We start from the raw sequence: 12,612 nt of genomic DNA on the forward strand, positions 1-12,612 counted from the left end.
TAAGCATTGTCAAAATCTATGTTTTGGACTGAGACCTATAGATATTAGTTGTAAATCAAGGGAAAGCAAAATTATCAGATTAATTTGCCTCTGATCTGAATTATCTTGGACTTAAACTCTTCCCTCATTATATAAGGAAAATGGTGTGGTTTTCTCCAAGCTTGAAAAATCAATCTTGTTTCATTTATCATGATTTTGCCACTTCACCTATGGAGGTGAAATGTTATTTTTAAAACATAACTCAGTGATATCTTGAGGTACCTTCTAACTCCTGCTATTCTGTCATAAGTGACTGTGGTAAAGCTCAGACTTCTGCAAAACTCATGCTCTAATGGTGCACCCATCAGAGTTGTCATCACAGGCCACTCTGCAGCTGCCTGACTTCTAGCTTTAGAATTTTCCCTAGTTTTCATAAAAGCAACTGTCTTACTGGACTAATTCAAATGCAATAGTTAGTCTTACTTCCAAATAGGATGCAGGAGCAATTTGGATCATACCGGTGTCACTAGGAAGCTTTTTGTTGACTTCAATACTTAAAGCATGGAGATACTCACTTGGATACCAGAAACTTCAATCAGCCAGGTCCTAGTTGTTATTGACCGTGGAATTAGATGTGAAAAGAGAATTTTGTTTAAAAAAATCTTATTCTTAGGGCATTTCTCCATGGTTTCTTTCAAGGCATGAAACTTCTAATAGAGGCACAAATCTGTAAAGTATCATGTATCATTAGCTTTTTTGAGACAGAATAGATTTTCAGGAGTGAATTAAAATCCTTTCCTGTGTATCCTTCAGGTTTTTCATCTCTCCTATTTCTTCTGTGTTTCATCTACATGCTGGAACCTGTATTTTTCCAGTTCTTTCCTTGCTTTATGGTCCATATTTGTTCCTCAGCTGTACTAGAATCTAATATCTGTCATAATATTGTTGCATGGAAAACAAGTTATCACTGCTAGATTATTGTGTCATTATTCCTTTCCCCAGAAGGTCATGTTTTAGCAGAATCATCCTGTTTGATATGCATGTTTCTACTTGATGCATACTCCAAGTAGCCTTTGTTGTGCTGTATGTGTGTACAGTGATAGAAGGAAAATCTGAAGAAAAATAAATGTTGGGAAATTATTAACTATTTAATATCTGACTTGCCCAGCAAAGTAAGGCTTGCTTCCATCTGGCATCTCTCAGGCTTTCAGTCTCTGTGATTATTTCTGCAAAGCAGATGCACTCAGTCTTCTTTCCTCTCTCTTGTTTACCATTACCCAGCAAAAATGATTGAAATGCTCTTGCTACCCCTTGTGGCAATGCACTGTAAAAATGTATTTGCTTGTGCCTTTGCTGGCTGCCTCTAATTCTTGTCTTGAAACATTTGAGGCTTATATGTTATCAGAAATGGAAGCACAATGGAAAATGAGTCTGCTGCTCCCTGACATAAAGGGTGACTCTTATATTCTTGAAACCACACTGTAGGAAGATGGTACAGGTTGATTTCAAGACATCTTTGTTTAGCATAGGAGCTTCGCATTAAAGACAGAGGAAGAAAACCCTTTGTGTGCCTACCCTTTGTAGGCAGTCAGAGAAGGGTTATTTTAGATGTGGTAGACATCGTGTAAGTATAATGCATCTTTTATAAACTGGACAGAAATACACTGGTCTTTACTCTTAACCCCTTGTTGGTTCTTCTAAAGTAGTAAATATGAGAAGACTCTGCCTTTCTGGATTAAGATTATCTGAGCGGCTGTCTCTGAGATTAATTTTTTTGTCTCTCTGACTTGACTTATTTACTTTAGCTCTCTGCTCCTGAGGACTGTAATCTTGAGTTTTCATTGTTCCTTCCCCTCCTACTTTACAACTTGCAGCATTCCTCATCCCCCTTGTTTTTCCACTGTTTCCACTTACTTTCCTTTATTTTCAAGCACATAAAATCTCTACCCAAATCTTCAAGTTGGAAAAAAAGAAAAAAAAGCTCTGGGTTGAATTGAAGAAATCTCAGTTTTATAAACATGGTACTGATTCATTATACTTCTATGCCAAAGTTTGTTAACAGTCATAATATGAAACTGTGTACCATAACAAGTTCAAACTGTGAGAAAGAGTGATTCATCCCTTCTCTAGTGTGGCACTGGGAAGGAGTGCTGGGATGTGAGTGTTTTTCCAACTTGGGCTGCAGAACTGGAAGAGTCTCCATTTTCTTTCCTTGTCTCTCTAGAACACACCTCTTAAACTTCCTTTGCATGCAGTGGAAACACAATAAACACATGGGCTTGAAAAAAACTCAAGGTTTGGTGTTGTTTGCTATCTAGCAGTTGTCTGAACTCCCCTGAGGACTCTGCCTGGATGCTCTGGAATTAATCAGAGCATGATTTTAAGTGGTGGTCGGCCCACCCATGCCACGTAGGTCAAAGAGTAGCAAACAGATGGAGAGCTGCGTTCTGGTCCTTTCCCAGCTGAGAGTTCAGAAACAGGCCAACAGAGCAGCCTTTTTAAAAAGTTGTGTTACAGAACCATAAACAAGGGTAAGCATTTGGAAAACTGCATCACAGACAGAAATGATTAATACTTTTGAAGAGTCCAGATTACTTTGTGTTATGCACCCTCAAACAAAGGTGAGAAAAATTCTGCAGTTTTTTACAACCTATTTCCTGCTACTTTCTGAATGTGGATGAGACTCTCTGCCCTTCAGACCTTCCTGACTGCCAAGCTCAGATGTACTCATTCCAGATGTCTTGGCAGAGTCCACAGGTAATTCTGGGAGAGGTGGAAAAAAGGCCGGAATGCTTTGATGTGGAGGAACAGGGAAAACCTCTCTTTCCCACTTCCATCTGCACATACTTAGTGAGGAACCTCCAATCATCCGGTCACTACAAATGCAGACAAATGGGTGTCGTTCATAGTGAGCACAGACAAAAGTATTTTTGGTGCCAGACCCAGTGCCAGAGCCACAGAACTGACAAACAGATTGGCTTTTGGTTTGTGATGTGGATGTACAACCAGTAAGCTACTGGCAGTGCACAGAAGAATGTGTTGCTGTAAATAAGGCAGGAAGAGATTTAGGTGGGCAATATATCTTTAGGAATAGCTGCCTATAAGCATGCCCTTACTCTACAGTAAGCAAAAAGAAACTACACATTCATGTAGAAGAGGTTAAGTGCCTACTACTTATGGAAGATGCAGCAAATGGGAAACTGCTCCAGCATTTAGTGGGGTTAGTGATATGCTGCTCCTCACAGCCATGGGTCCATAAGGTAAATGCTTCCTCCCAGGCACTACTACACACATCTATCCCACCTACTAAAATTTCCAGTTCTATTCATGTAAACCAGTTGTTTACACTGAATTACCCAATCTAGTACACATGTAAGTTGATGGAGCTATCCCTATACCAAGAAAATACTTTTCATTTCAAGACCAGCAGCCTTGCTAGCTTGTGTCAGAGTACTTTCCTCCAAGAAGGTGCCCAATAGAGATGAGCCTTAGATCAAAGCACATTAAAGAAAGCAGTTTTTCCTGTAGTGGGTTATGAATCTGCAAAAATCTGTTGTCTGGACACTCCTGGCTAGACCAGTGAAACTGCATTTCTGAAGATGTAAATGCTAGTTTTTTGCCTTAGTTCAGAAAGGAAGATTGGAAGAATTCATAGAAGAGCAGTCTATGGAGGGTTCCTGAATGCACAAAAATGCCTTCTGGCTGAGGAAGTTCCTAAGCTGAAAGTAGCTGGAGGCTGGAAGAGCAATAGCAGGAAGCATTGTGAATACTTGTCCTGCTCTTAGTCTTCCTGAGGCACTGGGTTAAGTCTGCTGTTGGAGACAGGATTCTAGGCTAGATACCAGGCTTTGTTATCATCCAATACTTGACTTGCTTTTAAGAGTGATGAGTTCAGAGTTTACTTTAACAACTTTAGAGTATTAATAACAAAGACAATGATAAAGTTGACTAAACAGTTCTGAGCTGCAAAAAATGTCAGTTGAAAGTCATGTTAAGAGCTTATTTTAATGGCTCTGTCTTAAACATTTTGTCTGTATGATAGCAACCTCTATGTCTTATATGTGTTATGTGTTGTCAATGTTTTTCCAGGTGTTCCTGAAGCGGAAGTTACTTGGTTTAAAAATAAGGTCAAGCTGTCCCCTGCTCACCACCTGCGCGATGGGTTGCTGCTAATTGCGAATGTTTCTCTGTCAGATCAGGGGTTATATTCCTGCAGGGCAGCCAATCTACGTGGGGAGGTAACTGAAAGCTCCCAGCTGTTGGTTCTTGGTAAGTACAGAGTATTTTGCTTGTGAAGCTGTAGGAATATAGCTGATGGCCTAATTAGCCTTCAGAATTAATCAGAGGATGTGAAAAGAGGGAATGACATAGCAGCAAGATGTTTCAGGCTAAGGACTACCCCTTCCAGGGTGGAGATATTCAGTTTCATTATTTCACACATTGATGGTGAAGAAAATGATTTATTAATTAAGTGACTCTCTTGAAATGAGAATGATGCGGCTTTTTTTGCTGTGTTTTGCTTCACTGAGCTCAGCATTTCTTGTACATAGCTGTGTGGTACTGACCCATTTTATACCAAACAGGTGCATAAACACAGTGCATTTTTGAAAAGTGCTTCAGTAAAGGGTGAAGTTTACTTTTTCTTGAGTTTCTAAATAACAAGCGTAAAGCCATTCTTGGTGATTTGAAAAGACAATGTCAGCTGTGAAGTATGGGTAGAAGTGTCACTTGGTGGTAACTGAGTGTGTGGGAAAGGGCTTTCCTCTCCTAGTAACTCATCTCTATCATTTCTCCCTGTCTGCCAGATGAATGATCCAGCCAGACACGTAAATGCATACATTTGATGTACGTTTCACAGTGAAGTAACAAACTGTGAAACATACTCCATGCTACCACTACAAAATCGTTAAAGCATCAGTGCAGCTCTTGTCATTTGTGACTAGAGTGAGCATAGGTCTTGCAGATGAGGTAGCTTACAGATTGAAAGTGAGTTTTCTGACAGTTTCACAGGTAACAGTAAAACTTTAAAGTATCGTGGGATTTCACTATGAATCCAGATTGGCTCTAGAAACTCAGACTGAAAAATTCTGGAAAAAAAAAAAAAAGGTCAGCTAGGTTTCAGATTACAGATCAGAATTCCTATATGAATTAAATTAAATACTTTTCTAATCTTTATAAATGTCATAGTTTTTAAAGTCGCAAAGTTACTCTGAGTTATGCAACCTGCTTATGTTTCAGGTAAATCTCATTTTTAGTTTCTTGATGGAAAGAAATTGTTCAGGTGGAAAGAAATTGTTCAGACATCCACAATTCATAATTCTGATGTTGAATGTGCTCAGTAGCAGAAATCTTGCTCAGTTTGTGCTGTGGTCTTGTTGAAAAGCAGTGAAGCCATTATTCACTTAAATATTCTGTAATTTCTATGACAAAAAAGAATTGGGAATCAAAAGCAACACAGTCATGTTTTTGAATAGTATTATAGCTAGTAGAATGACAAAATCCTGCAATTCTCAGTGTAGAGTGATCCTCTTGAGCTCTTTGAGCTTTTTGTCCTTTGGAGCTCTGCCTAAGTATACCACAGGATTTGGCAGTATTTGGCACTGTATTTAATCAAGGCTTGATCCAGTTTGTAGCAGACATTAAAAAGTTTTGCACTGACTGCCATGGACATTGGTGCGGTTTTTATTCTGTATAAATTTGCTCTTTCTTCCAAGCTGCTGTATCTCCTAATACACTTATTACATTTGAAAAAGGACAGTCAAATGGAATGCAGTGGTAGCCTTTAGACAGACTTTTTTCTTGTTTTGTAGTCATATTGATGAAGATGCTACTTTAATACTTTCTCTTGTGTTTTACCTAATATCAGTATTTTAGTTTTTTTAGCAGTTTCCCAAAGTTGCTTTTTGCTATTTGAAATAATATGGCAGCATGGCCACTAGCACAGCAGTCTGTAGTGGGAGTTTTTCTTATGTCCTTAAGATGTAAGATGTAATTAAGATGATAACCCCAGGCGACGCTACAGGCTTGGGGCGGTGTGGCTGGAGGACTGCGTAGAGGAAATGGACCTGGGGGTATTGATTGATGCTCGGCTGAACATGAGCCGACAGTGTGCCCAGGTGGCCAAGAAGGCCAATGGCATCCTGGCTTGCATCAGAAACAGCGTTGCAAGCAGGAGCAGAGAGGTGATTGTTCCCCTATATTCAGCACTGGTGAGGCCGCACCTCGAGTACTGTGTCCAGTTTTGGGCCCCTCACTGCAAGAAAGATATTGAGGCCCTGGAACGTGTTCAAAGGAGGGCAACAAAGCTGGTGAGGGGTCTGGAACACAGGCCATATGAGGAGAGGCTGAAGGAGCTGGGAATGCTCAGCCTGGAGAAGAGGAGGCTCAGGGGAGACCTCATTGCTCTCTATAACTTCCTGAAGGGAGGTTGTAGTGAGCTGGGGGTCGGCCTCTTCTCTCGTGTCATTAGTGATAGGACCAGGGGGAATGGCTTCAAGCTGCGGCAGGGGAGATTCAGGCTGGACGTGAGGAAGTATTACTTTTCAGAAAGGGTGGTCAGGCACTGGAATGGACTGCCCAGGGAGGTGGTGGAGTCACCGACCCTGGGGGTGTTCAAGGAAAGGCTGGATGTTGTGTTGAGGGACATGGTTTAGTAGGAGCTATTGGGAGTGGGTGAACGGTTGGACTGGATGATCTTTTAGGTCTTTTCCAACCTTGGTGATTCTATGATTCTAAGATTCTATGTTTTCTGCTATGGTGTTGCTCATCACTTCAGTATCCTAATCTGTTACCAGAGCCTCCACGACCCCTTCCTTACCTAGAAAATTTGACAGCAGTGCTTTCCAGCATTGGGACCAGCCTTCCTTCAGTGTTGACCTCTCCTTCAGGAACAAAAATGACTATCAGTCCAGGGAGCTCTGCTCTAATAGGTAAGTTTTATTATTATTTTTTTAGATTAAAGAAGGCCTTTTATATTACAGGGTTAGTTTATTTATGCAGCCAGCCGGCTGTCTGGCCATGGAGTCCATTGGCAGTCATAATCATTGCCAGCTTGTTTCAGAACTCAGAAAGTCTTTGTTTAAAATTCATTTAAAAATGGCAGTCCTCTTATTAGTGTTATCCCCCAAAGCTGCCTGCAGAATAAGGTCTCCACTGTGCCACACTTAATAACATTCTGTAAGAAGAATCTGATCTGAGGGGCTGGCAATCTTGCTCAACACAGTACATGGAAAACTGATGTATCAGTTGATCTGAGAGAATAAATATTTATGGTTCTAGTTTTCCTTCTGCATCTATGCACCGTTTTTTCAGTCTGTCTGCTATTCATACTCTGTATTACTGTATGTCCTTCTTTTCCAGAACGTTATCTGGAGCTTTGCCTTTGTTTTTTCTCTTACAAACTCTTTTATGTCCTGTTCATTTTATTCTTCTTTGTTATACCACCTAACCCATGTGTGCACAGAGCCATATAAGGAAGTAATCCCTGGTGAAATGCTTTTCTTCTTTTCTCCATTTTCTTCTGCCTTCCGTGTAGCTTTCTCATCCCTGTCTCCATGATAAGCGTAGTAAACTCTTTTCATATCAATGGACACTGTTTGTTTGCAAAGAGAACTTTATCCTCTTTTAAAGTTCAGAGCATGTTTATTTTAAAATTTATTTTCTCCCACTGATCTTCAGCCCCTGCTGTCAGGCTCAGACAAGCAAAGAGCTTCTCCAATAGCTTTGTTAATACACATTCTGAAATCTTGTCAAATCCTGTGGTTTCAGTACAGTCTTATACTTTTTGAGATAAGAGTACAAGTCCTCCAGCAAAGGATCTGTAGCTGACTTCAGAGTTTAAAGCTCTGATATCTGTACCTTCCCAACCATCTTAACTAACACTTAGTAGCAATTTTAAGATTTTCTTTTCACAGTAGAGGCTTTCTATTTATGTTTTCAGCTTTGTAGTGTTTTCTTTTCCCCACTGCTGACATCTGCATACATTTGCAATAGCTTGTAGTGTATAGCTCTGTATTACATTTCTACATGTACAAAAACTGGAGCAAAATAGCCCTTACTGGGGGGAAATATCTGAAGTTATTAGCATTGAATAAAGCAGTTTGAGTAAGTTTTATTGTATTCGTTATTTTAAAACTGGGTCCTACTCCCATTTCATCCATTTCCTCTCACATTTGCAGAGAAATCTTTAGTAGTAGTAGGGATTTTTTTACTGTGTGAAAGCTGTGCTTGAACTGTCAAGGGTGTTCTGCACTGCCTGTACATAACCTCATTTGTCCATGTTGCCCTGTACCCTGCCCTTCTGCTTCAGAGGCAAAAGACTCCATGAATCTTTAAAGCAAGATAGCTAGCTAATTTCCTTCTCGATGCATATCTCTCACCTTCATTAAAGATTTACTGAGCTGAATTTAAGGCCAGGTGTTTATTAAAATCTGTTGAAAGTTTCTGAGAGATTTTTTCTGTTGGAAAACTCAGCATGGAGTGGGCTATCCAATCAGTTAGAAAGCTACAGACTAGTGTGCTGTACCAAGTTATATCATCAAAACAAGGCCATGTCTGAGGAGGCCAACTCTTCATTTCCATTTACTAGAAGGGTACACTCTTCTTCACCTGTCTGTTCTGCCCAATGTTTCTAAAGAATCTCGATTGTTTTTCACATCTCTTGCCAAGTTCAATTCTAGCTGCACCTTGGCTTTTTGACTCCATCCTTGCATACCCAGACTGCATCCCTGTATTCTTCCTAGACCAACAATCCCCACTTCCACTGCTAATACTTTTCCTTCTTATCTCTCAATTGGACAAGCAGATCCATGCAAAGACATGCTGGTATCTGCCTCCTGTGCCTGATTTTATTCTGGGGGATGGAGAGCTCTCGCACTCTCAGAAAGATGTCCTTGAAGTGCTGTCAGCTCTATTCTGTTCCTTTGTCCCAAAGGACAGTTTCCCAGATCTCTTCTAACAATTCCTTATAAAGACAGGAGTTTTTACTCCTGTAGTTTAGAGTCTGACTCCACTCTTTACCCAGCCCACATTCCTCAAGATCACAAACTCAACCAAGACATGCAGCACAGGCTGCCTCCAATCTTAACTTCTTTTACTATCTCTCTCTTCCACATTGGTGTGCACCAGGTCCAGCAGTGCTTCACCTCTATTGGGTCTGTCCAAAACCTGAACCAGAAAGTTTTCATCAATGGATAACAGGAGTCTCAAGGACTACTTGCAGCTTATCATATTGTTTTCCCGGCAAGTATCCAGGTGGTTGATATCCCCCATCAGAATGAAAGCCCGAGAGCATGATGCCTCTTGCAGCTGAAGCAAGAAGGCTTCATCAACAGGCTCCCCTTGATCAGGCAGCCTGTAGTAGACTCTGACCATTAGCTGTCCTTTTTTGGCCCTGTCCCTAATTTTAACACACAAGCTCTCAATCTGTTCATGGCTGTTTCTCAGTAGCAGCTCTTCCAAGTCTATCTGCTGCTTAACGTAAAGAGCAACTCCCCTACCTCTCCTACCTCGCCCATCTCACTTATAAAGCTCACAGCCCTCAGTCATGGTATTCCAGTTACGCAAATCATGCCACCATGTTTACGTGACAGCAACAAGACTGTAGTTCTCCAATTGCACTATGGTTTCCAGTTTACCGTGGTTATTTCCTATGCTGCATGCATTGGTATAGAGGCACTTCAGCTGGGCTTTTGGCAGCATTACCGTCTTTGAGAAACCCTCTCAAAATCCTCTGGAAAAAATCTGGGGCTTTCCACCACTGCATCCTAAAGCAACAGAGTTCCCCAGTTCTTCTATGTTACTCAGCAGCATATTCCCTTCCTCTGTCAGATCTGTTTTAAAGCCCTGGTGATGGGCCCTGACAGCTTGCTGCCCAGTACATTCATCATAAGATGCAGCAGGTTGAGGACCCCTATTTGCACCTTGTTCCTCTAACTTAGCTATGCTATCTCACACCTTGTCACGGGCAGGCTTGCTATCACCCCTTCCCGCCTTAAAGCCCTGTCCATGAGCCCTGGGCCAGAATTCTTTTCACCATATGACCTTGGTGGATCCCATCAGCAGCCATCAGCCCAGGTGTTGAGTAAAACGTCCTGTAGTTGAAAAAGCCAAAATTGCTGTTGAGGTACCGGTCTCTCAGCCATGTATTTATCAGATGGGTTTTCCTGGTCCTCTTTGTATCCTTCCCTGCCACTGAAGGGATAGAGGAAAGTATGACCTGTACTCCCTCTCCATCCACCAACTGCTCAGCCTCACAAAGTCTTTGTGATAGCCCTCAGTCTTCTCTCAGTGACTTCATTGCTGCCACCCTGAACTATCAGTAAGGGACAAGAATCAGAGGGGCAAACCAAACTAAGGAGTCTCCTGGTAATGGCCCTCACCCAGGCACGAGGGAGGCAGCGCTCTTTCCTAATGGTAGAGTCTGGCCAGCATGTAGGGGCCCTCTGTTCCTTTCAGAAGAAGTTACCCTTCTTTCCTTTTTGGCAGAGGCAGTCTTGAGGTGTGGAGATGACTGCCTCATCCTAGATAATCTCCTGGGTGGATTTTCCATCACATCTTCGCTTACTTGTCCCTTGAGTTCCAGAGCCCCACATGTATGTGCACCTGAAAAGGCAAGGTAGACAGGGAGGCAGTTTTCCTGTGATGACAAGATGCTACCGTTATGTAAATTCTTAGCCTTTGTTCTGTTTTTATTCTTTGGATAAAATGAATGTGTTGCCAGTCTTAGTACACAATGGCTATTCTAATAGTATGAGGATGTGACTAAACCTACAAAAAAAGCCAAGGTGTTTAGCTGATAAACAGATTCTAATCCCTTTTTTTTTTTTGCATAGGCTTCTTGGAATCTGAGCTGTGCTTTTGTACCTCTGAACACGAGCAGTAACATTTCTCTACCTTACAGAGACATTAGGATGGTGAAAACACCAAAAGATACTGATCCTGTCAGCTATTCCAATACTGGGAATGCATAGTTTTCACATTCCCCATGTTGTATCTATCCAAACAGGAAAAAAATTAAGTCCCTCTAGTTAGGATATATTGAAAATAAGATTGAAGTTGGATGATAAAGTGTACTTTTTTATGAACCAAAAAGTATAAACAACTGTAAAAAAGGAAATTCTTTTATTCATTCTGTTCTCCTTGGTGACTTACATACCAAATCTCCTCAATGCACAAATCAGAACACAGCTTTACCAACAGCTAGGACTGCAAATACAATCTTGAAAAGCAGATTTCTTTCCGGTTTTATGCATTATCCCCAGTGACCAGACAGTTAACTGTTATTTCACTGCTGTTTCAGAAGGCAGAAAAGCTGGACTACAAATTCTTGTCTTGCAGATATCTACACTACATAGTAGTGAAGCTATTCGTAAAACAAAAGCTACCTTTTATTTAAAAAATACAGAGGATTCCAGTCACCAGGAACAGTATTTCCTTCTCATTTCCTTTTCCAACAATGGTTTATTTCCCTATTTTCTAGCAGTGTCACTTAAAAGCTCATAAAAGGCCCCAGAAAGCAGAATAATTTTAGTAGCCATCTTACTTTCAACAGCCAGATTTTTATTAAGAATAAATGGTTTACTCTGAAAGGACCAATTGCATTAGAGATAAGGAAATGAAGTTCAGGAGGGTTTTCAATCTAGTCCTCTAGATTCTGTGCTGAACAGAAGAACTGATTTAGAACTGGCACACGTGGCCTGAGAAGAACATAATGATGTTGTCCATACATGCAGAGATGAGATCAGGAAAGCCAAGGCACGAATGGAAGTGCACTTGGAAAGGAATGTGAAAAATAACAATAGGGGGTTCTACAGGTACGTTGGCCAGAAGAGAAAGGCAAAATAGAGTGAACCCTGTTCAATAAATTACAAGTGAGAACTGGCAACAACAGATATAGAGAAGGCTGAGGTACTCAACAAGTTCTTTGTCTCAGTCTTCACTGACAGCTAGGCTTCCCACCTCTTATATCCCTGAACATCTGAGTAGGAGCTGGGTAATCCTTCACACTGTAAGAGCAGAACAAGTCAGAGACCACTTCATAAAACTAAACGTGTCTTGAAGCTAAACTAAATGTCTATGGGGCCTGATGACATGCATCCCCTGGCCCCGAAGGAATTGGCTAATGTGGTTGCCAAAACTCTCTCCATCGTATTCAAACATCATAGCCATCAGGCAAAGTCCCTTGTGTCCAGGAAAAGAGAAACATCACTCCCATTTTGAAGAAAGGGAGTAAGGAAGACACAGGGATCTATAGGTGGGTGACCCTCACCCCTGTGCCTGGGAAGGTCATGGAACAGATCCTTCAGGAAGGTATTCTAAAGCACCCATGTAAGGTGACAAGGTAATCTGAGACATCCAGCACTACTTCAGTGAGGGCAGTTCATGCCTGACCGGTCTTGTGGCCTTTTGTGATGGCGTGGTAGTAGCATGCAGGCTCTTGTTCATAGCAAGGATAAAATTCATAGCTAATTGTGCTGACTGTGTAGACAAATAGCTTATTGTAGCTGAGAATGTACTGTGTCAAATAGTGTTATTGTTCTCTTTGTACCTGCTGTAGTTTCATGGAAATAAATTGGAGGCATTATTTCAGACTGACCTACGAATGATCCTATGATTTCGACTCTTTTGTCAGTG

General features: G+C 41.2%; 1 protein-coding gene across 1 annotated transcript in view; it reads left to right on the forward strand.

The window, feature by feature from the left end:
• ADAMTSL1 (ADAMTS like 1) overlaps positions 1–12,612 on the forward strand; it is a 172,957-nt gene that overhangs the window by 144,195 nt on the left and 16,150 nt on the right. The window contains exons 15-16 of the mRNA XM_042826731.1: positions 4,069–4,248; positions 6,774–6,908. Of these exons, the coding sequence (XP_042682665.1) occupies positions 4,069–4,248; positions 6,774–6,908 (315 nt within the window). The remainder of the gene's footprint in view (positions 1–4,068; positions 4,249–6,773; positions 6,909–12,612) is intronic.

Source organism: Centrocercus urophasianus, unplaced genomic scaffold (genome assembly GCF_019232065.1).
Source record: "Centrocercus urophasianus isolate 14NV4802_14NV808 unplaced genomic scaffold, USGS_Curo_1.0 seq_27, whole genome shotgun sequence".
NCBI lineage: Eukaryota > Metazoa > Chordata > Aves > Galliformes > Phasianidae > Centrocercus > Centrocercus urophasianus.